Source organism: Exophiala viscosa (assembly GCF_022695815.1).
Source record: "Exophiala viscosa unplaced genomic scaffold EDD37scaffold_6, whole genome shotgun sequence".
Lineage (NCBI taxonomy): Eukaryota > Fungi > Ascomycota > Eurotiomycetes > Chaetothyriales > Herpotrichiellaceae > Exophiala > Exophiala viscosa.
In genome coordinates, this window is record NW_026944358.1 from 834,325 (window position 1) to 858,469 (window position 24,145).

A 24,145-nucleotide genomic window follows, 5' to 3' on the forward strand; every position below is an offset into this window, starting at 1 on the left:
GTGGTTTCGATGCTGTAAGAAAATGAGATATATCATAAATATGAGTTGAGACGAGTCTACTCGTTGAGCACAAAAATGGAGCATGACAATCCCTTAACGAAATCCTACATGCGTGACCCTAGTTCCTTTCCGTTCCCATTCCCATGGTCAACTCCGAGCACCAAATGAAACCCCTTGTAAGACAGCCGTAATCGCCAAAGTATCTAGATCATACATCTTCCATCGCACCAGCAGGTTCATCCTCGCCATCACTGTCGAAGTCTTCAACTTCACTTAGTTCGCCATCCGTTTCGCCTTCGTCTTCATCGGCATCGTCGTGGATATTCGTCGCATATTGAGCTATGTATTCTTCGAGATCGATCAGTACTCCTGCATGTAGTCAGGATCTACCAACCTACCTTTGACCCTTGCATCGTAGCTCCTTGGTTCTCTCATCAGGAGTGCGGCAGCCTCTCCGTTCAGCGGATCGGTAGGATTCGGGTATCTCAAGAGTTGCGGAAGGAAGACTTCAAAGATGTTGATCATGTCGAACATGGGTGACCACGTCTGGTTGATGACGTCCAAGCACACCGAACCCGACCTGCCCAATACTCATCAGCATTGATGTGTCTTTCATGTCCACAACGCGCCTAGACGTACCCTTCATCAATGTTGGGGTGGAATATCTTGTTGACGAAACCAATCGAGGGTGACTTGTAGGGGTATTGATCCGGTAACTCAACGTGGACTTTCCATTTCCCTTCCGCAAAGGGTGCTATAGACACAGAATCACGCGTCAGTCCCCGTCAACTTTAAGCCGGATCAGTGCATCATTTGTCATAGAAAAAACCGTGCTCTTACTTTCTGTAGGCCCTTTGAAGATCACATAGAATTCCTGCATGTTGTCGTTGACCAATGTCACTTCATAGTCGCTCATCATGAGCTTCATGACATCGGTCTCTATCCGCCGCTTCGGACTACTCATCTTGACTCGCCCAGTCCAAAACGTATGTGGAGTGTCCCAGGCAATGTACGTAGAAACTCGAAATGCGCTATGGCAGGGACTGTTCGGTCGAATGGGCGTCTCTCAATGCAAAGAGAAACACGAGACAAACGTGCTAGTGTGGTGGCAATGGCAAGGTGAATTTGGAAGAGACTGGATCACGGACTCTCGGAGTCGACAAGCGATGTGGGAATGAGAGTCGGCTCTCTCGGTAAAGGCTTGGTCCTGGTCTGGCTGAGGCTCGAGATTCTCAGGATGTAGGTGAATCAGGGCGGTACAAGTGAATAATCGTATTAGGTAGTGAGGGTGTTGAAAGAGTCTATGGAAGGAAGGAAGGAAGTCGAGGTTAAGGTCTTTGTGTCTGCAGGCGATGGACCCGTGGGGGTTTGTTCCGGCTCGAGTTGTGCAAGTGGCTGACACCAACAGTCACCCTGATCGCGTGGGCACTAGAACTGCAAGTCGTCAGTCCATTGCATTTCGCTGTTCTAAATACTGCCAGTACCTAGTATGTGTTAAAAGATTGTAATCACCTGTAAGAGCATAGAAAGATTCGAATCCTGGCTCGGATCAGGAAGTGTACGAATACCCCAGTTCTATCCGAAAGAGCGTAGGTCTACGTATCTAACACCTCATATTCCACACTCAGGCACTTTCCCGCGTTGACTCCCACTATCAAGTCATTTGGACAAGCACTCATCACGGCCACACAGTCAATTTCTGCCCTTAGTACAATGTACTCGCCCGCCTTACTCTTGGGCGGGATGCACTCGATCTTCCCACCTCCAGAATCCCGATCCAAGCCCGTGGTGATCGGCACGTTCATGAAGACGTTTAATGGATCTGGCGTCCACTCGTCTGAGATGCTGCCGGGTTTAAAGACGCCCTGAGCAGCGGCCCGTCGCAGCGCAAGATGCATGTTCTCCGCACAACTTGCATGCTCAAAATCCGGATGGCCTAAGTTGTGCATGCGGAAGCGGTCGCAACATCCGAACAGCGTGTCGTGGACGCCGGACGTGGTGTCCTCGAGCAACGTGAACAGAGGCACGGATTTGTTGGTGTACAGCACATCCTTGGTGCCAGGTATGAGTTTGGAAAGAATGCTGCGTGTGCGTGAGGCTGCAAAGTATTGAACGCCGGACGTGAATGGAAATGGCGTAGACGAATGCTGACTCGTAGTATTCCCAGTGGCTTCTGTACTGGACGATGACCGGATAAAGCTCGTCGGTGTAGTGCTGTCACCACCAGTAGTTGAATTAGCACTGGGAAAGACAAAGGCCCAAAAGTCAATGACTTGGGTGCCGTGTGGGTTGATCAGCTTGAGTCGTTGACCAGACTTGAGGGCGACATAGTCCCCTGTGCGGGCAGGAATCGTGACACTGGGCATGATGCATGAACGAAATGATGTAAGCTCTAGGTTTTAGTGCTTATAACCTGCTTTATGTACAGCTTCGACATCAGGACACAATACTTAGCAGGCCTCGAATACCTATGGATGGCGGTCATCTCCTCTATCACGGGCATCTCCTGCGGAGTAGAATGTGTGTAAGTTAGAACGCCCGGGGTCCAGGCTGAGAGTTTAGAGGTAGGAGTGAATGCAGAGTGTCGCCCATGCGTCCAGCCTGCGAAAGCTTTTGGGACAGCGAGAAGACGCGGTGGACGGGGACGTCGACCACCATGACGAGTCAAGGAATAGCAACGAATACTTCCTATCGCTGCAAATAACCCGGACACAAGTGGAAAGTGCTGGTACAATTGCTCAAACAGCACAGCAGATAGAACACAAAACTGCTTGTGAAATGATGAACGCCTCGGCTCACCAAGGGATGCCTAAACTCAAAGCGTGTTAGTGAGTCCTTCTCGGATTCCGGCGGCAATAGGCGGTACTCTGCATTCCATGACCGTTTGGTCCGGGGTGCCTAGCAGAACACTAAATGTCAACACCGAGGCTGCTCTCCAAGGTCAACACCATTTCTCAGATATACGCATAAAGAACTGAGCACGACGAAACAATAAAACAACCACTTTTTCCCCTTCAGCTGCCTTGTTCCTGATCTTCGGAGATGACTCAGACGGACCTCAAAACACTACTTCCCTTCTATCGTTGTTTCGTTTCTCGTACTTCTGCGACCCAGCCTGGCTGAAGAAACATGGCTCTAATGGCCTGCGCATGCCGCTCCTCTGCCCTCACACGACCACTCTTCCACAACACTCCTCCTGCAGCAATCATTCCTCTCGCAAGTCGACCGAATCTTCAGATACGATGGAGTTCACATGCTCCCAGCGCACCCTCTCTGCTCGCCAAGGGCGTGAAACCCGTCACCATACAGACATTGCAGAAGATGTATGCAGACAAGAAACCCATAACCATGTTGACAGCACACAACTTCCCCTCAGCGCTGATGGCACAAGAAGCCGGAATGGATATGGTGTTGGTCGGCGACTCACTGGCCATGGTGTCCCTCGGCATGGACGACACATCTGAGGTCACCCTCGATGAAATGATCATGTCAGCCCGAGCCGTTAGCCGCGCCGCCAACCGCTCCTTCACCGTCGGTGACCTCCCCATGGGATCCTACGAGATCAGCCCCGAACAGGCACTCGCCAGCGCCATACGCATGGTCAAAGAAGGAAGAATGCAGAGTATCAAACTTGAGGGTGGTGCAGAAATGGCTCCTCAAATCAAAAAGATCACAACTGCCGGTATCTCCGTGTGCGCGCACATCGGCCTCACCCCGCAGCGCCAGCACGCCTTAGGAGGGTTCCGTGTCCAAGGCAATACCGTCGAGAAGGCCATGTCGCTGTATAAAGACGCCCAGGCAGTGCAAGATGCAGGTGCGTTCATGGTCGTGTTGGAATGTGTCCCGCCAGACATTGCAGAAGAAGTCACCAATGCTTTGAGCATCCCCACAATTGGCATCGGCGCCGGAAACAAGACTAGCGGACAGGTCCTGGTCCAGATTGACATGCTTGGGGTTAGAGGTCCCGACGCATTCATGCCCAAGTTTGTCAAGAGGTACGGCTCGATATGGGAGGCCGGCACAGCAGCCATCAAGCAGTACAAGGATGAGGTTGCCGACCGAAGTTACCCGGCTGCTCAGTATGTGTACAAGAGCGACAGCAAGGTGACGGAAGCCTTCAAGGCGGCCATCAAAACTGGCTAACCATGACCTATGCCACGATTGGTGTACTGTGGACGGTTTAGTGCTGCATCTTCAGCGAACGGCATGAGCCGCTGGCGGTAGCGGACATTTGTGCATTCTAGCATGGCGTGGCGCACGGAATTCCGCTGAATCTTGAGGGCTGGTTCAACCAAAAGCAGGCGTTGTAGAATAACTGACGATCAATTGCTCATCCGTCTTGAAACACTAGACAGCGCAACAAAGCATTAGCATTGTCGTTTCACCACCTTTCATCCAACATCCTAGACATGTAGACAGATTCATGGACACGACTTCACATACCCTGAACAAATTCCCCACACCCTCGTCCAAGCCTGGTGCGAAGACGCTGTTGACATAGAGAAACACCCCGTCGCCGTCCTTGACGCCCAACTTCTTCCGCAAGAAATTCAACACCACGCTGAACTTGGATGATGCATTGATCTTGAACACCCGCTGCTTCAAGATCGGCGCCGATCCAATGGGTTGGAACCGCACGGATACCTTCCGGTCATCGATCTCCTCGACGTCCTTGAGAGCCTGGCTCGCATCTCTAGGCAGGTTCGTCAGGATCACACTCGCGGTCATGCTCATGGGCAGATCCCCTTGACAGGCTTCATTCTCTTGTTCGTCGTCATTGTCGTGCTCAGCAGTGCCGGCGAGATCGGTGTTGATGTCCGGCTGTTGGTCGTTCTGCGATGTAGAACGTGGAAGCCTGGTAGACAGACCTGGTGAAGACATCGTCGGCAATGACTCTGTCTCTATCTGGAACCTTTGGTCCTTGTGACGTTCTTCATGATGGACGGGCTTCTAAAGACATGTTTGCCTGACACTGGGAAGTAGCACAATGCTAGGACAATACAGCGTCGTCCATAAGGACCCGCCGCTTTTACGATGTAAAGCAGCGGTCCATCCTTCCGTATTGAGACACCACTGCGAATTTAGGTGGAAGTGACGTCTTTGTTTACTATCTTTGTTCCTTCTCATCATCACAAGCACGACAGGATCATTGATCGTCATCTTACTCTCTCATTCACAGTGAGTGGAGGTATCGTCCTCCCAAAGCCATCATTCTACCAATCGTGAAGACCAAGCACTCACAGACACCGATCGACAATATCGACAAGTCCCTGACGTCGAAGTGAACAGCCCCTTCAAGAGCCTGTCGACCTAGGCCTCGGCTCCTTCCGTCACATTCCTATTCGATGATACCATTGATCTTAAGAAGACCACGCCAATTGTCTGCCTTTGCAAGGAACACCAGCCGATGCAACATCATAGCCTTCTGGCCCTCAGGATCGGTCTTGCGATATCCCAATTTGCACAGCCCCTTCTCATCAGCCTCTTCTCTCGCCAATGCGGCCTGTACCTGATGTTCAATCTCTAGGTGCCGCGTGATTGCGGCTAGATCGACGTCATCAGGAAGAACAGGAAGTATTGTTGGAAGTATCGTTTCCCGCCACTCTCGAAGAACTGTTCTTTCCCTCGCATACTTTCGACGCTCTTTCGAACCACTGTCAGCATCCATTGTTGAAGTGTTGATGTAGTCTGTTGCATGCTGAAGAATGCTAGGCATCCAGACACCAGACTCAGCACGACTTAATAGGTCTGACACCATCGTTTCTGCGTCTGGCTTCAGAGCTGCTTCCTGCCTCATGATTTGTGGTAGGTAATGTGCGATGATGTTTCCAAGTCTAGCCAAACTCTCCTTGTCTCGGACTTCCCCATCATTTTCAAGGCGCAACACATATGCTATCGTTTCAAAAGGAACCGGGTGCAAGGCCAGAAAAAGAAGTTTGCTGCATTGATCGGCATCGAACACGTCCTGGAAAAACACCGGGTATCTAGCATCCTTCTGTAAGATCAATCTTTCAAGCACGATTTTCTGGGAGTTGCCCGCATTGAGACCTTGAAGGATTGCAGCCGCATTGAGGTCAGCCGCGTTGAGGCCTTGAAATGGTCGCCGATGCGCTACAGCGTTGCCTGCGCGAGGTAAGTCGGTGGTCGTTGCTTGACTCGACGCCGGCCGGCCTCCAGTCGTCGATGTCGGTACGTGCGCTTGAAGATTCGCAGAGAACGATTGGAGAAAATGCAAGGCTGCTGGATTATCATCTGGCATGCGAACGACTGGTACGCCTGGAAATTGCACCAATTGGTAAATGTTCCCGTCGATGCCCATGCAGATTTGTCGTGCGTCTCTCATGAAGGCCTTGTTGAGGAAAGCACGACGCACACGTTCCAGCAAGGCGCCTTCCCCGCCTGGATCCAAGGTGTTGTTCATCTTGGCCGCTCGAGTTTCGACTGGGAGTATGAGCTGATACAAGTTCGAATGTTCAATGCCAGTGTGCGTGCGAAGAATGGAGAGAGGCAAGATGTGAATGGTTGCTGAGGGGAATACTCGTTCGGCAATGCGCAGGTGTTTATGCTCTGAAAGCGGAGGTGAGGCAGTAAAGACGAGCTGGTCCCAGCATCGATAACAAGGTACAAATGAATACCGCCATGCCCAAGCTCCATATCTTTGTCGCTCGAGTGGCCTCTGCCGGGGGAATGATATGGATGGACAAGAGCATAGGTGAGTCCGACCGGAACCAAGTGTCACTGTCACAACGATAGCAATGGGACACCACCCTCAGGGCAAATGCATCTGCTCAACGTGTTGACGGCACCTACTTCGTGAGGCGTCAAATTTGACGGCAGATTCGAGCATTTTAGGGGAGACTATGTTCGTGTTACAACGAGAGAGGCGTTGTTAACCCCTGAGAGGTAGGTAAGATCTATTACCTTTCTATGTTCATTATACTCGACATCCATTTATGCGTTGATGCTCGGAAACCTCATTACGCTCAAATGATCCCCAGACTCTGACAATGCACGCTATCGCTAATCTCATCAATAACTTTCGGGCAGGTCGCTAAAGTCAGGAACAGTAGAATCGCACTTGAACGATGGTGAATACGCCTTCTCGGGCAAAATGCCAGCCGCGAGACCCAACTCCCAACTCCACTGTACAGCACTTTCCGTCTTCCAAGTCCAATAGAACCAGCCCCATGCCTGTTCAAAGCTATGCATCTGTGCTTCTGCGTACATTTGCAGGAATTGCTTGTATGCAGAGCTGTACTTGCTCGGGTCAGCGTTCGCTTGATCACAAGAGCATGGTGGTGTTGGGCAGGTTTGTGTCAAGACCGAAGTCTCTGCATCTCCGGTATTGAGCGTCCCTTCCCAGCGGGAACCGACGCCGACATTGTTCAGATAGGGCGCACAGTCGGTGTCGGCTTGGGACCATTCACCGTCCAAAATCGGCCCCCACCCAGTCTGATTATTGTTGGCCGCTACCATCAATCCGGTCCAGCCGGAACACGCAAGATTGATCTTGTTCTGATGCGTGAGGTTGAGCTGACCCGTATTGAAGATCTGATACTGGTGTGTATCCATGACGAGGTTCTCGTCTACGGCGTGAAAGATGTCGTCCCAGTCAGTCAGGCTGAGAAAGCCGTCTCCAAACACAATTTTCTGCGTGATCCCGTTATCGCGGATGATCTTGATGGCCTTTTCATTCCAGTCGAGCACATCATCGACAGGTATGACAAGCATTTTTGGTTCGTTGACCAAGCCATAGATTGTCACAACGTTCTTGTATCGATCTTGTGCAAAGAACTGAGACAGCTGGTTGTGGATGTCCAGCGATCTTTGAGCGTTGGTCGCACCGTCAGTTCCACTAGCCCAATCAATATCGCCTTGGTGACCACTGTGAGCCCATCCATTCTGACTTCCAGGCACGGAGTGCAAATCCAGATTAACTCTCAGACCATTTTGCCTGGCATATTCAATTCCTCGAAGCAGATATCGCCAGGCGACCTTGGGGACATATGGATCGCCCTCATAAGTCGTGACTGCCCAGTATGGGTACGGTATCCTGACATGGTCGAGGCCAGCATTCTGGATATCAATGAAGCTCTGTTTCGTGATGAATGTCGAGTAGTGAGTTTCGAGAATGCGTTGAGCGGATGTGTTGAGTTTCTGTGTAAGCGTCCACTCATCGACAATGCCATCAGAGGAAGGATAGTCGAACAAGGAGGGCGTGATGAAGGGTTCGAGATCAAGCCAGCCTCCCAAGTTGACTCCACGTATGGGCATGTCTCCGTAACTCCATGCCTTGTTCAGAGCCGGCACATTGTCATTGGCTTGTGTCGAATCATCCCAGGTGGAATTGAGTCCCATGAGCGACAGACCGCCGACCGTGCCGTCAGTGTAGGTGCAGTTGAAGTCGGCAGTGTCCAACCATGCGGAAATGTCGGTGTACGTCCCTTTCGCGCTGGCAGGCACGGAACTTGAGCTGCATGTATTGCTTGGGTCTGATCCGAAGTCTGACGTCGTGCTGGAAGATGAATTAGAAGAGCTGCTCGACTTCTTGCTATTCTTGCTCACCACTACCGCTACAGCGATGATGATGACAAGCAATACCACGAGCACACCCAACAACCACCAGAATTTCTTCCTGGGTCGTCTTTGGCCATCTGTCTGTTTGTGCACCTCATAGCCTTTCTCGTAAGACCCACCTCCTCCTCCTCTTCTGTGAGGCCGTTTCTGTCTGTCCCTCGCTCTTCCTTCTTCTAGAATGGCACCGCTGACATTTCGATTCTTCTTCCGCCGCTGCTGCGATACTTCAGCGCCTTTGAGATTCTTGTACTCTTTCTTCTTCCGCTTGCGCTCATCGTACTTTTCCTGAAACTCGATTTTTGAGTTGTATGCATTCAACTTCGATAATGCGTCGGCACTCAATAGCTGGCTAGCACTATTTGTCGAGGTACCCGAACTGTACTTTGCTCGGTCTCTCTCCTTCTTCACTCCGCTTGCACTGCGGTGTCGGTCACTTACACGACGGTGTCTTTTGTCTGGTGATGGTGATTCGACTCGAGGCGAAGACTTTGCCTTCTCCTTCGGTGCTCTTTTCGGTGTGCGTGGCTCGTCGTCATCGTACGATGGAGAAGCGGGTCGTGGTTGCGTGGCTCGGGTAGTACGTGGAGGTCGATCAAATGCTGAGTCTGGGCGTGTGTCGGCCCTCGCCGTGGACTCGCGACGAGGTTTCGGCATGCAAATTATGGTGGAGGATTTTCATATCACTGTCGGTCAAGGCATATCAGGAACGGGCCGGTAAGTGGTTTTGCACGGTGATCTCTCTGCAATTTGGCTCGTGGTACGTGATTCTTCTCCAGGTTTTCCGAATAATGTCATAGTCCGGCGGAAATGTGTTGGCCCAGCAACGGCTCAGCCTTGCTTTTTCAGGCTTTAAGCGAGATCATTTCGCCATCACCAAACTTGCCAGCACACACATTTCTTACAAATTCAATAACATGGACTAGGAGCGTCTGATTTGATGCAAAGTAATGACGACTGACTGCCCAATGCTAGGTAACGATTGAGAACACTATTGTTTTCCGCCCATCTATCTATCACGGCTCCTTTACCGCCTCATGAGCGTGCTCACGATTCTCCGAAGTCACCTTCTGCACGTACTTCTGGATGTACTCTGGTAGTGAATTGACCTTGTTGGTCGCGCTTGGTACAGGTGCATCAAGTGTCTCATACACTGGCACCACACCGGTCCAGACCTTCTCTGTGATGTCGGTTCTGTTCTCGTCCTTGGGCTCATCATGAGGACCGCCCTGCCGTATCTTGCCACTGCCGGTCTCGATACTTACCCTCAAGATGGTCGTTGAGGTCATTTCAACGTTGTCTGGTGGGACTCGGGTGTGATCCCAGCGGCCTTCCACCACCTTGTCGGTGATTTTCTGCATCGCATACAACTTCTCCTGGTCGGTCTCGACGAATTTTGCATATCCTTGCAGAACGGCAGAACGATAATTGTAGCTGTGCGAATTCGGGGTCAATGACAAAACCAAGCCATCTACTTTTGTTGCGGCGATGCAGACTGGCAGACCATTTCCGGATTCTCGGGCCAGGCGCATGAGTCTTGAACTGACATAGCCGTGCAGATAACAGTCGAGAGGCTCGTTGAGATCAGCAGAAGGATATTCAAATGAGCCCATGACCCCAATCATTGGTAAGATGACTGGGAAGGGGTCCTCCGGGCTTGGTGCAAAGGAGACATGGAGCACTGAAATAGAGTTGATGATATGGTGGATGGTGCTCAAGTCGTATGTTCCTGCGAATTGTCAGAATCGACAGGTCTACTGGTGTACGCCTTCTTTACCTCTGCTATTGTACCTGTTCAAGGTGTTTTGTTTCTTTTTTGGGTATACCAGATCTTGCACCATGGCTGCGGCTGCTGTGATCAGTAGTGATGTAGAAAGTCAACTGTTCTTGTTCTCAGTCTCCTCAATCGTGATATTTGGGTTCATATAAACCAAGATATGAGTCAATCCAATGCTATATGCCTTGTTACAAAGGCCTGACAGGTGAGTGGATATTGGTCAAGCCTTCCATAGTGGGCAGGTCTATGCGGTCCCTCTATCTCTCGCCTGGAGAAGTGCGCTCGGCGTTCACGCCCTTCAGAAACTCAATTCCATCATTGCTGCAACACTTGCGCTGTCATCTCGTCCTCGAGCATGTCGATGCGGAGGACAATATGGCAGACGCTCAAGCATGCAAATGATGGCGTCAGATCGTTGGTTCGCAGCTTGCAATGCAGTTGCCCGCGGCCCGCACTGCGCAACTACAACAGCCTGAGTGTCAGTGCAGGCGATTTGTCGTTCGGCCAGCCTGTGCATGAGACGCATCCGCACCTCCTTCAGCCAGGCGAGTTGACTCCCGGTATTACGGCTCAGGAGTATGCAGATCGTCGCACGAAGCTTGCAGCAGCCTTACCAGCCAAGGCTATCGCGATCGTCGCCGCCTCCGACATAGTGTTCCGCTCAGGAAGCGTCTTCTACGAATTCCACCAAGACCCCGACTTTTTCTATCTGACCGGTTTCAATGAACCAGAAGCACTGGCCGTCATCGGAAAAGATGCCTCTGGCACAGATCATACATTCCACCTATATGTGCGGGACAAGGATCCCAAAGCCGAGATCTGGGATGGTGCAAGATCAGGCATTCAAGCCGCACGAGACGTGTTCAATGCAGATGAGACAGGCAATATAAGCGGAATCAAACACATTCTGCCTGAGTTGGTGGGTGCGGCATCACAAGTCTACACGGATATTACCAACCCAGACCCAAATACCTCGGCTCTGCGTCGTTTTCTGTATGGGCAATCCCGCAAGACGACAGAGTTTGCTGAGCTTCTGCAGTCGAACAAGATCAGCCGACTGCGACCGGTGATGAACGACCTTCGAGCCTTCAAGAGTCCCGCAGAAATTGAGGTGTTGCGGAGAGCTGGAAAAGCCTCTGGGCGAGCACATACTGAAGCCATGCGAAAAGCATGGACACGGGAGAAAGAGCTGGATGCATACCTGCGGTATCGATTTGTCGCTAATGGGTGCGACACCACCGCATTCGAGCCTGTCGTGGCTGGAGGCCAAAATGCGCTAGGAATACACTATGTGCGAAACGACGACATCTTGCAAGACGATGAATTGGTATTGGTTGACGGCGGCGGAAAGTACGGTGGCTACATTGCCGACATTACGAGAACGTGGCCGGTCAGTGGCAAGTTTACAGATCCTCAAAGGGATTTGTATCAGGCGGTCCTGAACATGCAGAGGTCATTGATCTCGCTGTGTCGCGGGAGCGCCAATATGTCACTCGACAAGCTGCACAGCATTGCGGAGGATCATCTGTCGAAGGAACTGAAGCAGATTGGGTTCGACATGTCCTCGAAAGCGATCGAGAAGCTGTTCCCGCACCACTTGAGCCATTACATCGGCCTTGACGTGCATGACAGCATTGGATACACCAGGAAGACTGTACTACAAGAGGGGCACTGTATCACCATTGAACCAGGGATTTATGTGCCAGACGACGAGCGATGGCCGAAGCATTTTAGGAACATGGGAATCCGTATTGAAGACAGTGTCTGTGTGCAGGAGGACAGTCCGTATGTGCTCACCACCGAGGCGGTCAAGGAGGTTGTAGATATCGAAGCACTCAGGGATTGATATGTCTCCCATTAAAAGTAATCAACTCTCGCTCGCTTGACGTATTGTTTCCATCACCGTAAGCTGTGCTTCCACAATCACGCTCGCAGCTCCTTATATATCTTGAAGTTTGGCGATAACATGGTCGATCGTCCAATCATGCTCGATAGACAGAAACTCCACCACAAACCCACTCGATATCACGAATATCGTACGTACATTTGACGAAAACTTCTTTTTCTAGCTATCAGTATATATACCTTCGTTTACACACCTAGCGCTGCCAATTTACTTCGGAGCCGACGACGCATTTGCAACGCACCTGTCCTCACTATGGCCATAAAAGTCTTATCACCTCAGCCAATCGAGGAGGATGCCTCCGAAACAAGTCCCCTCCTAGGCCAGACCCAGCAAAATGGCCGTGGCAATGGCCAACCCGTCGACCCGGAAAACACACAACCTTCGCCAGAAGAGGACCCAGCCGCCGACGAAACCGCGCTGGCCGAAGAGCCCAGCACCAAGAAACTCGTCGCCATCATGGTCGCAATATGGATCGGTGTCTTTTTCGCCGCACTAGACACGACCATTGTCGCAACATTGACGGCGCCAATATCCTCGAGTTTCGACTCCCTCAGCCTTCTGTCGTGGCTGGCAACAGGCTACCTCATCGCCAATTCAGCATGTCAACCGCTCTCAGGCAAACTTACCGACATCTTTTCGCGACGTTGGGGTCTTTTATTCTCTAACATCTTCTTCGCCGTCGGCACACTGATATGCGGTCTCGCGCCCAACGCCTCGACCATCATTGCGGGGCGCGTGATTGCTGGTATTGGCGGCGGCGGCCTGTCTTGTATCAGCACGTTCGTCACGTCCGACCTGATCCCGTTGAGGAGGCGTGGTCTGTGGCAGGGCTACGGCAACTTGGTTTTTGGTCTGGGCATGGGTTCCGGCGGCGTGTTCGGCGGGTTGTTGGCCGACCGGTTATCCTGGCGCTGGGCCTTCCTGCTGCAAGTGCCCTTCATTGTGGTCTCCGCTGTACTGGTCTGGTTCCTGGTCGATATCCCCGTCAACCCGAGCACGAAACCGGCGCTACGACGGATCGACTTCCTGGGCTCATCACTGCTCGTCGCGTCGCTGGTGTTGTTCCTGCTGGGCTTGAATACCGGCGGGAACCAATTGCCCTGGTCGCACCCGCTGATCATCACATCGCTGGTTCTATCGCTCGTCATCCTCGCGGTGTTCATGTACCTTGAGTCTCATGAGCGTTGGATCCCAGAACCGGTCTTGCCTGTCGCGCTCATCGCAAAGACCCGAACCGTCCTCTTCAGCTGTCTGGCAAACTGGTTCTCGACCATGTCCGCATTTCTCGCACTCTACTATGTCCCATTGTACCTGCAGATCCGCGGTCTGAGCTCGACTTCGGCTGGTCTACGCGTCATTCCGTTCGCCGCCGCGACGTCAGTCGGGAGCTTGGGGGTCGGATATATCATGCGGTCCACAGGCCGCTATTACTGGATGATGGTCGCCATCATGACCATTTTCGTTGTTGGTGCCGCACTGCTGTGTACATTCCAGTACGATACCCCCGCGTGGGCGACGTACGTGTATGTGAGCCCACTGGGATTGGGCTACGGAGCGATGTTGACCATCACCTTGGTCGCCATGATCAGCGCTGTCGACCATCAGCACCAGGCCGTCATCACGGCGGCAAGCTACGCCTTCCGATCGACGGGGTCGACCATTGGCATCACAATCGCAAGCGCCGTGTTTCAAAACATTCTTACCAAGGAGCTTCGCGACGAATATGGTGACATGCCAGGCAGTGAAGATGTCATCAGGAAGATCAGAAACAGTCTAGAGGGCGTCAAACATCTACCTGCTGGGTGGAGCAGAGATGTCATCAATGGAATCTATATGGACGCATTGAGAGGTGCATTCATCGCAGGGCTTGGATTAGCTGTGCTCGCTGCTGTTGCTGCGTTGGGTATGAAGGAGCATGTCTTGCATAAAAATCTGGCCAGAAAGTAGACAGAAGCTGTTGTAAACATAATACGGAAGATAGAACTGAATAACCTCTGTACCTTGCCTGCACTGTTGAAGGCCTCGTGTATAAAAACAAAACAGTTGACCAAGAGTCCAGTTACCAAGCTTCTTTATGGTCATGATAGTATGGTTTCTTCTCGTCGGCTTGTTTCACCGAATGTGTTCTTATTGTCTGCAAGCTTTTCCTACGTGTCTTCTTGTGTTGGTAGGACTGCTTTCCGTCAAGATACTCTTTCTTGGTTTCCGCCGTTCGAAGTCTAATGCACCGCTGGTATCGTGAGTACTTACTCGGACCCAAATCACGATTCGCGTGGCAGGTATGTAGATCAGTCGCGTGACCGCCAGAACGCACAGTATTCAGCTAGGATGGCCGCACAGGAGCAACCTCAAGACGGAGCGAAGAGCAGAGAACACTCCAAGGAAAGAACTCAAAGAGCGTCAGGCCCCAGAGCGGGCTCATAATCACTGTCTCAAGCTAGCGTACAAGGCTGGAAAAGCGAACCCATCTAGCAAAAAACATAGTGCCTGGAATATACCCATTGATGAGTATGAGAACGACAAGAACAGTGAGTAGAGCTGCGGAAGCATCATAGTTGACCGCGAACGCGATATCATGGAGATATATTGGAGTTTGTGGAAGCGTGCCAGTTGCTCGCCATGGAGTCCTCGAAGAGTGAGAGCAGCCCTCGGAAAAGCAGACGGGGACCTCACTTGACTCCCTCTCCTCAAGTCTCAGGTCCAAGAAACGGGGCATATTCGAGCCGCAGAGCCGCATCCTTCTGAGGACCAGGAGTAGAGCTCATCACGTACAGACAACAAAGCCGATCTCTGGATTAGTCGAGGTTTGAGGCATGGACCGGGCCGCAGATACTGACGTGAATGGGATGTGGCATGCTGGGGTAGCCTTAGGCAGCAGTGTTTCCAGCAGACAACAGAAAGCGTTCCTTTGATAAGAAATCCTTGCGAAGGTGCATCAGCAGACAGGCCTTCTGATGCAAACCTGCGTACCAGCCGCCTCCTAGCCATACAAAACCAGGAGGGGAGTGGAACGATAGGTGAGGTGGAGCAGAGGATGGCTACCGTCATACACCCATCATGCAGGTGGCTCCAGTTCAACTCCTCCTTGGGAGCTAGATACATCATGTTGCAGGAACCATCAGCTTGGCATCTAGCTCCAACTAAGGTCGACCGGGCTCGTATCTGCTGAGCTCCCGTTGAGGCGCATGACAGAAGGACCGTAATGGATTGAGGCAGAACAGACGCTCGGTAGGACTGTTATTGACAGTCACTGTTAGGAGCGTAGAAGGAAGTTTCATCTTGATGAACCTAGGCTGAAGCTTGCGTAGATCCAAGAATGGCTTTCGGAGAAACCACGCGGCCTGGGGGTGGGGAGCTGCACATCCTTGAACAATGACACTAGGCTTATGCTGAAGGATGCATCGTAAAGTGCAAGCGATGGAATCCGGTAGCATTGCAACGGACCGCTAATACGGTGCCGAGTGATCCCGGCACACGTCCAGGGACGCTGATGAGGTGCATTGCTGTACACCCAGAGTGCTGGTTGCTGGTTGCTGCTTCTAATCTCAACCTCGGAAACGCCATCATGCACCATCAGCAATGGAGTTGGGTCTGGCTAGCGTGCATGCGCCATCCATGTGAGGGCTGGTCGGTTTTTGAATGACGGAGGGTGGCCACCAATGTTGACAAGCCAGCTCACTATGTTCCACAGCAAATCGTGCTAGTAGCGAGGTAGTTCGTCCCGATACCATTCAGGATCAACGCGTTCGGAGGTTTTGTCCTGCACAAGGACATGACAGCGCTCGAAGGTCAGCTCTTCGAACACGGACCCGCAATCAGAGACTGGACTCAACCATGTTGAAGAAAGGGTCAAAAAGGCTCGGGAGCTATGACCATTCTACTCGCCACAGACTGTCGGAGACATAGTCCGGGCTCGATTACGGTTGACCGCGAGCATCATTGGAGCCACGCCTGAGGCTGCCCCGTCTTATGGCTTGCAAATGACTGAGCCTTCCGGTGAGAAACACCTTTTCGTAGGCCCCCGGGCGCGGTGGATTCGAGTTGTTAGCTGATCAACGATAATCTTACCCGCTCCACCATTATCGGGTCCCATTTGAGGACTGACGGCTCCATTTTGGCAGTTGTTTATGTGTAGTCCTTGTGCATGGCCGTATGGCGAAGGAGGCCATCGAGGCGTCTTGTTTCGAGGCATGTGTCGAAGCCTTATGCGACCTGGAGGCCATATAAACATTGAATAGGGGGCTGGGCAGGCCGAAGTCCTGCATTGGAAACAGGCAACAATTATTCTTGCCAATGCCGTCTTGAATGACGTCCATACATGCGAGAGAAAACAGTAGCTCCTGCCAATTGTCAGCATTAGAGCTGCGTTTTTCTGTCGAGTCGGTTCTTGTCCGGCATTTGGAGAATTTCTCTCTTTCCGTAGCAGCTTGATATCTAGGGCAGCTTCACTTTGCGGGTCCATAGCAAGCCGCAACAGATGTGGCAGTCTTCAAGAGGTTCTTCGCCGACGCCCTCACGCAATGCAACCGACACTCATTGCTTATTCGGCGAGGGAGATGCAAGCGATGATTGGGGAAGGCTGACGATGTTACGAATCGAACTGTCGATGATTTCGAGTCTTGTGCTCTTGCCAGATGCATTAGCGATACCTTCAAAAGTTTGCCACATTGACAACGAAGACTCAGCCAGGGTGATCGTTAGATAACGCGAGGTAACAGCGGAAGACGTACCAGAGTGGTACTAGAGTGGATCGTCACTGGCGACATTATGTCGATCGAACAGGTTCCAGTTTCGAATGGTCGTGGAGACGTACACGTTTCCACTTTACGCCAGTAATTGCGGAGTCGAACGGATGAAATGGTCCTATACTGGGAGCGACGGTCTCGGTCAGCGAAAGATATGAAGTGAAGCTGCCGTCAGAGGTGTGCGAGGGCGTCTCACAAAGTCTTTCTCCACGTCAAGACCAGCATAAAGGGTACTCACTGCGGAACTGTATACGCGGACGCACCACTGAGGGATCCTAAGACTGAAAAGTAAGCTTCAGCGCCTGTCTAGCCTGGTAGAGTCTAATCTGTTGACACGCCAGGACCTTGAGAGCGACGTCACCCTCCAAGTAAGTTTCGCATGGATGGATCTGTGACACGGTCGATCCCAGCTGACAAGAGACCTTCGGTCAATTAGCGATACGGCAACAAAGGTGAGGCCGGGGCCATAGCATGCCACCACAAGAGTCTTGCTGCTAACACACTGCGAAAGTATGTGTTACTATGCAAGGGTAGACTACCGTTGCGGAGACTGGAAATGGGGCAACATGAAACAACGCTGTCCACGGCAGCACCGTATGGGTGAGACTTGCGGCGCCAAACTTCTTGATCATGAGAGTCTGGTAAACGTGAATGAGGACTGTAGGACCTGTCAGGAGATTGCGGTGAAAAGAAGGAGGTTGCAGAGGGAAAGAGACAATATTGCACGGTGGGAGCGTGAAGGCAACAGATTCAGAGCCAGCATCGAGAAGGCTCAGCGCGAAGCTAGCCAGCTTTCTGAGGCTATTGAGGACTTGCGGCGAAAACGGACGTCGGTAAGGTTCACTCGTGACCGCTATTAGTATATTTGGTGCGAATAGCAACAGCTTGATCGGCGGCTGCAGCAACCATCAAGCAGGACGGGACATCACCGGGTCGGGACCGTTGAACCGTGGCTGAGCTTGTTTCCAAAAGGTAGTCCGTTGTGCAAAATGGTTGAAGATGGTCCAGCTGGAGTCCGCATGATTGTTGAATTAATGCCAGATTGTTTGCAACATTGCTAAGCTGCATCAACCGAAGCTTGTAGTCCTGTCTGTGCAACAGATGACGACTTGGTGGGCGGCTCTGTTGGAGATTGAAACCCGTCACAGAGTGAGATCCTCGGTGACGCCGACATCAATGATGGAATGGGAGCACCCCGGATGCCAAGGTACGTGTTGAGTAGTGGCAATGTCTCCTGCCTTCCGGATAGAGACAATGAGCCCTGCAGGAAGGCGTGACGGTGTCTTCTTACGCGCCGGATATGCATAGGCGTTGAGCTTAAAGTATGAGCTGCCGCAGACTAGAAAACAGTTGACGCTATACATTAATGCACACATTGACCGTCGAGATATTGGATGCCGACAGAAGAGGTCCAGCAAGTGTTGCCATTGTTTTCGATGATATGACCAAGGCGTTAATGCTTGACCGCTTTTACGAGTGGTAGAATACGTGAAGTTCCTGGTCAGGGGCACGTTAAAACTAAGCCTTGTTCTAATCCATATTTGGGATAGTCAATGCTCTAGGTCACTCAGTCACGTGGTGATTGACTTATTGCTCTTCCAGTCCATCATCCGCTCTTCTATTCGATTTTTTGCTCGATACTTTGTCGCTCGTTGGGAACCGACTACTGGAAGCAGATTTGAATTGGTTCCGAACATAAAGATGGTAAGTTCATCGTAGGCGAATTGACCGAGGTTAAGATGTGTCTCTGTCAATCTGGAGTATCGTTCCCCGCACGCTCTTTCGGCTCCAACCTTTGACCATTGGCACCAAGCGATCTCTGAACCCATTTCGCAGTCGAGCCAACTTGCAACATAGCAAAGGTCAAGCAGAAAACCAAGCTCAGTGAAACATCGAGCGCAAATCCGGAAGTTGAGAAGAGACTCGATATATCTCAGCCTTATCGACTGCCATCGAAGGCTTACCAGCATGGCTCCCAACTTCCCCAACCTTACCATAGAATCCCCGGCCTCAGCGCCCGGGGTACATATCATCACCATGAACAAACCAGAGGAGAACCGCCTGAACGTGGCCTTTGCTCAGACAATCATCTCTGCCCTACGGTACATCGAGACCGAGTTGATCAAGCCCGACTCTCCAGGCGCCGTCATCATATCCTCCTTCTCCGACAAATTCTGGTGTACAGGTCTCGAGCTCGACGAGTCCGATAGAAACATTTTCGCCAACGCCGATGGCTTCTACCCTCTTCTCGCTACGCTGGTTGACTATCCTTATCCGACCATTGCCCTGATCACAGGACACACCTTCGGCGGCGCATGCCCGTTCAGTTTGTCCTGCGACTACCGTATCATGAACAGCAAAAGAGGCTTCATCAGCATGCCACCCGTGAATCTAGGTCTGCATTTCGACGGCATCGGCGCGTTACCTCGGCTCAAGCTACATCCGCAGATCGCGCGGAAGATGCTGCTCGAAGCGCACAAGTGGACCGGCGAGGGTGCCTTGAAGGACGGCATTGTCGATGAGATCGCTCCACCGGAGAAAATGAGACAGCGGGCCATCGAGTTTGCAGCCAGCATCGCTCCTCGAGCTACAATGGGTGTCTACGGATTGCTCAGGTCGGAACTATGGGGTGAAGCTTTAGAGAAGTTCAAAGCCATCAGCTACGTGCATAGGAAGAGAGTAGGCACAGCTGCAAAGGCAAAGATCTAGGTACATAATCTATCAACATGCATTGCCCTTTCAACCATGGTCCATTTATCGGTTTATCTTTCTAAATGTCGTAGCACCCATCTCTATAATCCCAACGACGGTGCATGTTCGACTGCTCAGGCCAGTCACCTACAATCGAGCTCGAACCTGATCCTTCAATGCCTGATCAATTCGATTCCCCTGCTCATCAAACTCAATCTTCTTCCCCGAAATCAAGGCTTCTTGCAAAGCAACGCCAATGCGCACGGCATTCACAGCCCCCTCGAGCTTCATAGGTGGCGCCGTATCGTCAAGACAACAAGCGGTGAAGTCATTGGCCTCAGCAATAAACGCATCGCGAAACCGTCCGTAGTAATGGGGCGCAATCTCCCTCCTGATCCCACTGGATTCATAAATGTTGACCAAATTCGACGCCGGCTGCGTATTGATGGCCAATTTGCCCTTTGTACCAGTGATCTCAGTGGCTATCACATCACGTTAGTATCCCACACTCTCACACGCACCCATAAAGGCAGAACATTCGAGCCCACAGTGTGAGGAAGGGAAAGAGAACAAGACTTACAATCCTCCTGCCCAGCAGCCATCATTCTCGAGCAAAACAGTTGCGCAATCTTGCCACCATAAAACTCGACCAGCCCCAACGCATTGTCGCGATCATTGTGCTTTCTCAAGTCCGGCTCAACAGCAGTAATCCCAATAGCACTAACGCTCTTGACCCGCGAGTCCTCCCCGAAAAACCACAGCGCCAGATCGATATCGTGAATCGAACAATCGACAAAGATCCCGCCCGAGAATTGCGCGTACGCGACGAAAAATCCCGAGGGATCAAGTTTATCGCACGTCTGACTCCGAAACACCGACGGCACGCCAATCATCCCGGTCTGCAATTTCTCGTAGGCGTCACGGTACGAGGCGTCGAAACGCCGTGAGAAGCCACAGATGACTTTTTGCGAGGGGAACGTTGTTAGGGATTTCCGGTATGCGTCGACGACGGCTTGAGATTTCTCAACGCCAGTACTCAATGGTTTCTCGCAAAGGACGTGCAATCCGCGCTTGATAGCTTTGATCGCCTGCTCGGAATGTACGGCAGTCGCGCTTGCAATGACCACGGCCTGTAAACCCTTCGCGCACTCCTGGTCCAACATGTCGTCGTAGTCGAGGTACGTCCTTACACCGTCGAGGTTCTTCTCGGCCCACGCTAGCTCGTGTGCTTCTGGTGATGAGGCGGCGACCAATTCGGCTCGGGGTGTGAGATTGTGGAAGTGCGTTGCGTGGCGGGCACCCATACGCCCGAGGCCGGCGACCGCAACTCTTAGTTTTGGACTGGGCATGCTGGCGAAATGTGAGCGAGATATACACTCTGCTGTGAGGTTTGGTCGTGGGAAGGGATGTAGAGCAAAGGCAGAATCTATCTGACCAAGTGCCCATTCGTTGGATATCAGGGCAAGCAATCAAATCTCAAATCCGGCCGGAAAGAAAGCAAGAGACCACCCGCAATGAGGAACGATATCTATGTCGAAAATCTATATCAATCAAATGGAAGGCGTCGTATCTAAAGGCACGAACGGTCACGAAGACAAGTGTCGGTCAAGGAATATAAAATATAGAGTTCCCACGTTCCCGCATGGATAGGTTTCCCAACATGGAGATGTCGTCGAAAGCACCCCGTTCTTGTCTCTGTCTATGAAGCGGAGACTCCAGTTCCCACGATATTCCGACTATTATCGCTATAGTTGTTGAAAACTTTCTTAGTTGTTCCAATGCTGCAAAGATCGCCAATGGAGTTGTCCCTGAATCGAGTAACTAATCATTTCGCCAACTTGGATTGCTGGGGGTCGGACAGAATTTCCCTTTCCCAGTTTGTACGGCAAGACGTCCTCCAAGATCAGACACGCTTCCCAAAACGCACGAAACATAGGATCAGCTCAACCCGTTACATGAAGATGTCTTTGATATGTCTTGTTAAATAATTTTGTTATCTGTGACTTGTCTGATGGGTAGAAATAAGATGGCTGCATGCCAACACCGACATGTTGATAATGGTATGTCTCAGACCTCCTCACTTCCACAGAGCGAGTTCCATGGAACCATATAATGGCAATGTGACCTTCCATACAATACCCTGCCTCCTGCCGGCTACCCTTGTGCAATATCGACGTGGGCCACCAACATATTTAACAGTCCGAGACCTTCCCCCTAAGCATTACTCCTAAGCTCCTAACAGCGCCGGATGCAACATCAAAACACAAAAAGCCAAATCAGTGGGTATAACTCGCACAGCAAATGCTTTTCCGTATTCACTGTCGACTGTATAAAATCAAACACGGCACACAGGCGAGCCAATAATGACGCAGAACAAACACGACTCGACGTCGTGTTTACATCATCATCATCATTCTTGTGGCACGCTTGCTGCTGAAACTGGGCCTGGGCGAGTTTTCACCTCGCGTCCAGGGTCTTGGTAGGCCTTCCAACGAGAATGTGCTGAACGTGCTGGTCCGGTTTCCTCCCCGTGTAGCAGCCTTGGGGACTGGCTCGAGATCAATCGTGCTGCCTCGATACAAGGGTCCCATCAGACGGTCTTTGACAGACTTGTTTCGTCGAGGGATGGATGATTGAACGGGCTCGGGTGCAAACTTGTCTGGCTTGTCGGATCCGTCTTGGTTCTTCTCGCCAGCGAGGATGGCACGTTCCTTGTTGAGCTGTGCCAGGTGTCGAGAACGGCGAATGTGAATGGCGACAAAGACTATGAGCAGAACGGCAAAGAGTGCTGCAACGGCGATACCGATGCCGAGACCAGCTTTTGCGCCAGTCGACAGTTCGCGTTTAAGAAGGTGAGATATGGGCAGGGCGAATGTTGTAGAGGGTAGGACGGCCAAGAGGAAAGTGATGAGGGTGGGTGTTCGAGGCTGAGACATGTTGTTTGGTGACTTTTGTTTCTTAGGATTCGAGAAAGAGCGTATCAGGGGTCTTCAAGGTTTGTATGGCGTCTTCGTCCAGCGAACAGCGAAAGTGAATGTCGGTCAAGGTCACAGTCGCGTGGGAGAGAAGAGGATCGACGAGGTAAGGATTCGAAGTGTGTCTGGGAGGTACTAGTATTCGAGCAAGAGGAGTTGTGCGAGGAGTATATGGGACTGAAGGAGCTGAGAGAAGGAGGAAGATGTCGTCGTAAGCACTTGTTTGAGGTTATGAAATGATATGCAAGGACTGAACGAGCTGGGGATATGCCCGCAACTTGGGGGGGAGAATCGGAACAATTGAGGTGACACGCGCGGACCAGGTCAGAGGTGACGATGGAGTTTTGGGTGCTTTGATCAAGGTCAGGCCTGCGCAATCGAGTCAAATGGCACAACGCCAGCGGACCGCGACGGAGAATAGACAAACTGAAGCTGAGAGTGACGAGGCGCACTATTGGCCGACGGCTTGCATCTTTCTGAAACGCAGGCTCAAGATGGTGGATTGATTGGTGGAGAAGCGAATCTTGACAATTTTGTCAGGCTCGAGAATAGAAAAAACTGTAAAGGCGCCATCCCACAAGGTGCCACCAAGGCGTGACAGCTTGGGCGGTGATTGGATTAGTGGATGGAAGAGAAGACGGGGAACACTTGTTTGGTGTCCTTTTGGCAAGGTTCAACTCGATCAGGACGCGTTGTATTCTTGGTAGGCCGTCTCCTGAGTTCATCGCTTCATTCAGGAGACTTGAATCTGTATCAGGACATGCTTCTTCTGCCTGCTCTTCATTCGTGAGAGGTATCGTAGTATTACCATGTCATCCGCCCCGGACGATGTGCATGTCAGCTGCTGTCTTGCAGTGTTGTGACTTCGGAGAGGGAAGCCCTGATGGATGTGATGGGTGATTTCGCGAAGGGGGGCCTGGTTGAGTTTCAGACTGCGCCCCTTGCAGGTGCGGATCAACAACACGAAAAAAGGGTACGAGAACGACCTTCCGAGGCTCTAAAAGACTTTTAGCGCCCGGACTGGAACCAAACAGAAGTGCCATCAAGTCACGCTACGGAGTCGGTCATCGGCGACTAAATCTCCGTGGCTAATCCTCTTCTAGATATCAAATGCCCGCAGCTGAATTCATTCCCATTCCCATGACGGCCTCCATGGAGATGAGATCCAGACTGGCCTTATTATCGAAGAACTAAAGGAACGACAAGATAGGGCACCCATCAGCTCAACATTGAACATGGTATTCTTACTTCTGGATTCTCTGAAGAAGAAGCAAGTACTCCGGGTGCTGCGTGAAAATAAGGCCTAACAGATGCATCCAATATGTCATTGACAGCCTGTCGCAATCACAGCGGAACTCAGCTGCCAGTCACGATGCGGCCCCCATTACTCTAAAATCGCAGATAAGTCAGCCACGAGGCTATCCTCCCGTTCCCACCATCCGCAATCCTGCCCTCGAAGTCATTGTTGAGTGCTTGC

The 24,145-nt window shown here is 51.6% G+C and overlaps 13 protein-coding genes across 13 annotated transcripts; 5 read left to right on the plus strand and 8 right to left on the minus strand.

The window, feature by feature from the left end:
* Nucleotides 1-208: 208 nt before the first annotated feature.
* EDD37DRAFT_564977 (ubiquitin-conjugating enzyme E2 8) lies at nucleotides 209-964 on the minus strand (the record flags this gene model as incomplete). The annotated part of the gene is made up of 4 exons (XM_062814030.1): nucleotides 209-348; nucleotides 399-580; nucleotides 640-754; nucleotides 841-964. The coding sequence occupies 4 exons, from the start codon at nucleotides 962-964 to the stop codon at nucleotides 209-211; spliced, it is 561 nt and encodes a 186-aa protein (XP_062669575.1).
* A 561-nt stretch (nucleotides 965-1,525) lies between these two features.
* Nucleotides 1,526-2,470, minus strand: EDD37DRAFT_433723 (uncharacterized protein). The gene has a single exon (XM_062812701.1). It carries the CDS (start codon nucleotides 2,364-2,366, stop codon nucleotides 1,596-1,598), a length of 771 nt encoding a protein of 256 aa, XP_062669576.1. The 5' UTR covers nucleotides 2,367-2,470; the 3' UTR covers nucleotides 1,526-1,595.
* A 668-nt stretch (nucleotides 2,471-3,138) lies between these two features.
* On the plus strand, nucleotides 3,139-4,143 carry EDD37DRAFT_564964 (3-methyl-2-oxobutanoate hydroxymethyltransferase; the record flags this gene model as incomplete). The annotated part of the gene is made up of 1 exon (XM_062814028.1): nucleotides 3,139-4,143. One exon carries the CDS (start codon nucleotides 3,139-3,141, stop codon nucleotides 4,141-4,143), a length of 1,005 nt encoding a protein of 334 aa, XP_062669577.1.
* A 72-nt stretch (nucleotides 4,144-4,215) lies between these two features.
* On the minus strand, nucleotides 4,216-5,110 carry EDD37DRAFT_433733 (ubiquitin-like autophagy protein Apg12-domain-containing protein). The gene is made up of 2 exons (XM_062812702.1): nucleotides 4,444-5,110; nucleotides 4,216-4,347 (listed from the first exon to the last, which is right to left on the minus strand). Exons 1-2 carry the CDS (start codon nucleotides 4,879-4,881, stop codon nucleotides 4,288-4,290), a joined length of 498 nt encoding a protein of 165 aa, XP_062669578.1. The 5' UTR covers nucleotides 4,882-5,110; the 3' UTR covers nucleotides 4,216-4,287.
* A 4-nt stretch (nucleotides 5,111-5,114) lies between these two features.
* Nucleotides 5,115-6,861, minus strand: EDD37DRAFT_632201 (uncharacterized protein). The gene has a single exon (XM_062816704.1). The coding sequence runs from the start codon at nucleotides 6,419-6,421 to the stop codon at nucleotides 5,339-5,341; it is 1,083 nt and encodes a 360-aa protein (XP_062669579.1). The 5' UTR covers nucleotides 6,422-6,861; the 3' UTR covers nucleotides 5,115-5,338.
* On the minus strand, nucleotides 6,862-9,331 carry EDD37DRAFT_632203 (glucan 1,3-beta-glucosidase). The gene has a single exon (XM_062816705.1). The coding sequence runs from the start codon at nucleotides 9,229-9,231 to the stop codon at nucleotides 7,030-7,032; it is 2,202 nt and encodes a 733-aa protein (XP_062669580.1). The 5' UTR covers nucleotides 9,232-9,331; the 3' UTR covers nucleotides 6,862-7,029.
* Nucleotides 9,332-9,470: 139 nt separating this feature from the next.
* On the minus strand, nucleotides 9,471-10,542 carry EDD37DRAFT_632204 (uncharacterized protein). The gene is made up of 2 exons (XM_062816706.1): nucleotides 10,352-10,542; nucleotides 9,471-10,303 (listed from the first exon to the last, which is right to left on the minus strand). Exons 1-2 carry the CDS (start codon nucleotides 10,413-10,415, stop codon nucleotides 9,591-9,593), a joined length of 777 nt encoding a protein of 258 aa, XP_062669581.1. The 5' UTR covers nucleotides 10,416-10,542; the 3' UTR covers nucleotides 9,471-9,590.
* EDD37DRAFT_632207 (X-Pro aminopeptidase) lies at nucleotides 10,543-12,237 on the plus strand. Its single transcript, XM_062816707.1, has one exon. It carries the CDS (start codon nucleotides 10,707-10,709, stop codon nucleotides 12,195-12,197), a length of 1,491 nt encoding a protein of 496 aa, XP_062669582.1. The 5' UTR covers nucleotides 10,543-10,706; the 3' UTR covers nucleotides 12,198-12,237.
* Nucleotides 12,238-12,426: 189 nt separating this feature from the next.
* Nucleotides 12,427-14,577, plus strand: EDD37DRAFT_433925 (major facilitator superfamily domain-containing protein). Its single transcript, XM_062812704.1, has one exon. The coding sequence runs from the start codon at nucleotides 12,510-12,512 to the stop codon at nucleotides 14,202-14,204; it is 1,695 nt and encodes a 564-aa protein (XP_062669583.1). The 5' UTR covers nucleotides 12,427-12,509; the 3' UTR covers nucleotides 14,205-14,577.
* A 2,899-nt stretch (nucleotides 14,578-17,476) lies between these two features.
* Nucleotides 17,477-18,187, plus strand: EDD37DRAFT_632216 (uncharacterized protein). Its single transcript, XM_062816708.1, has 2 exons — nucleotides 17,477-17,660; nucleotides 17,719-18,187. Exons 1-2 carry the CDS (start codon nucleotides 17,515-17,517, stop codon nucleotides 17,837-17,839), a joined length of 267 nt encoding a protein of 88 aa, XP_062669584.1. The 5' UTR covers nucleotides 17,477-17,514; the 3' UTR covers nucleotides 17,840-18,187.
* Nucleotides 18,188-18,656: 469 nt separating this feature from the next.
* On the plus strand, nucleotides 18,657-19,726 carry EDD37DRAFT_632217 (ClpP/crotonase-like domain-containing protein). The gene has a single exon (XM_062816709.1). The coding sequence runs from the start codon at nucleotides 18,971-18,973 to the stop codon at nucleotides 19,709-19,711; it is 741 nt and encodes a 246-aa protein (XP_062669585.1). The 5' UTR covers nucleotides 18,657-18,970; the 3' UTR covers nucleotides 19,712-19,726.
* EDD37DRAFT_666425 (putative oxidoreductase) lies at nucleotides 19,727-21,365 on the minus strand. Its single transcript, XM_062819267.1, has 2 exons — nucleotides 20,274-21,365; nucleotides 19,727-20,175 (listed from the first exon to the last, which is right to left on the minus strand). The coding sequence occupies exons 1-2, from the start codon at nucleotides 21,040-21,042 to the stop codon at nucleotides 19,841-19,843; spliced, it is 1,104 nt and encodes a 367-aa protein (XP_062669586.1). The 5' UTR covers nucleotides 21,043-21,365; the 3' UTR covers nucleotides 19,727-19,840.
* Nucleotides 21,366-21,885: 520 nt separating this feature from the next.
* On the minus strand, nucleotides 21,886-23,055 carry EDD37DRAFT_434058 (uncharacterized protein). Its single transcript, XM_062812705.1, has one exon. The coding sequence runs from the start codon at nucleotides 22,627-22,629 to the stop codon at nucleotides 22,090-22,092; it is 540 nt and encodes a 179-aa protein (XP_062669587.1). The 5' UTR covers nucleotides 22,630-23,055; the 3' UTR covers nucleotides 21,886-22,089.
* Between the last annotated feature and the right edge of the window lie 1,090 nt (nucleotides 23,056-24,145).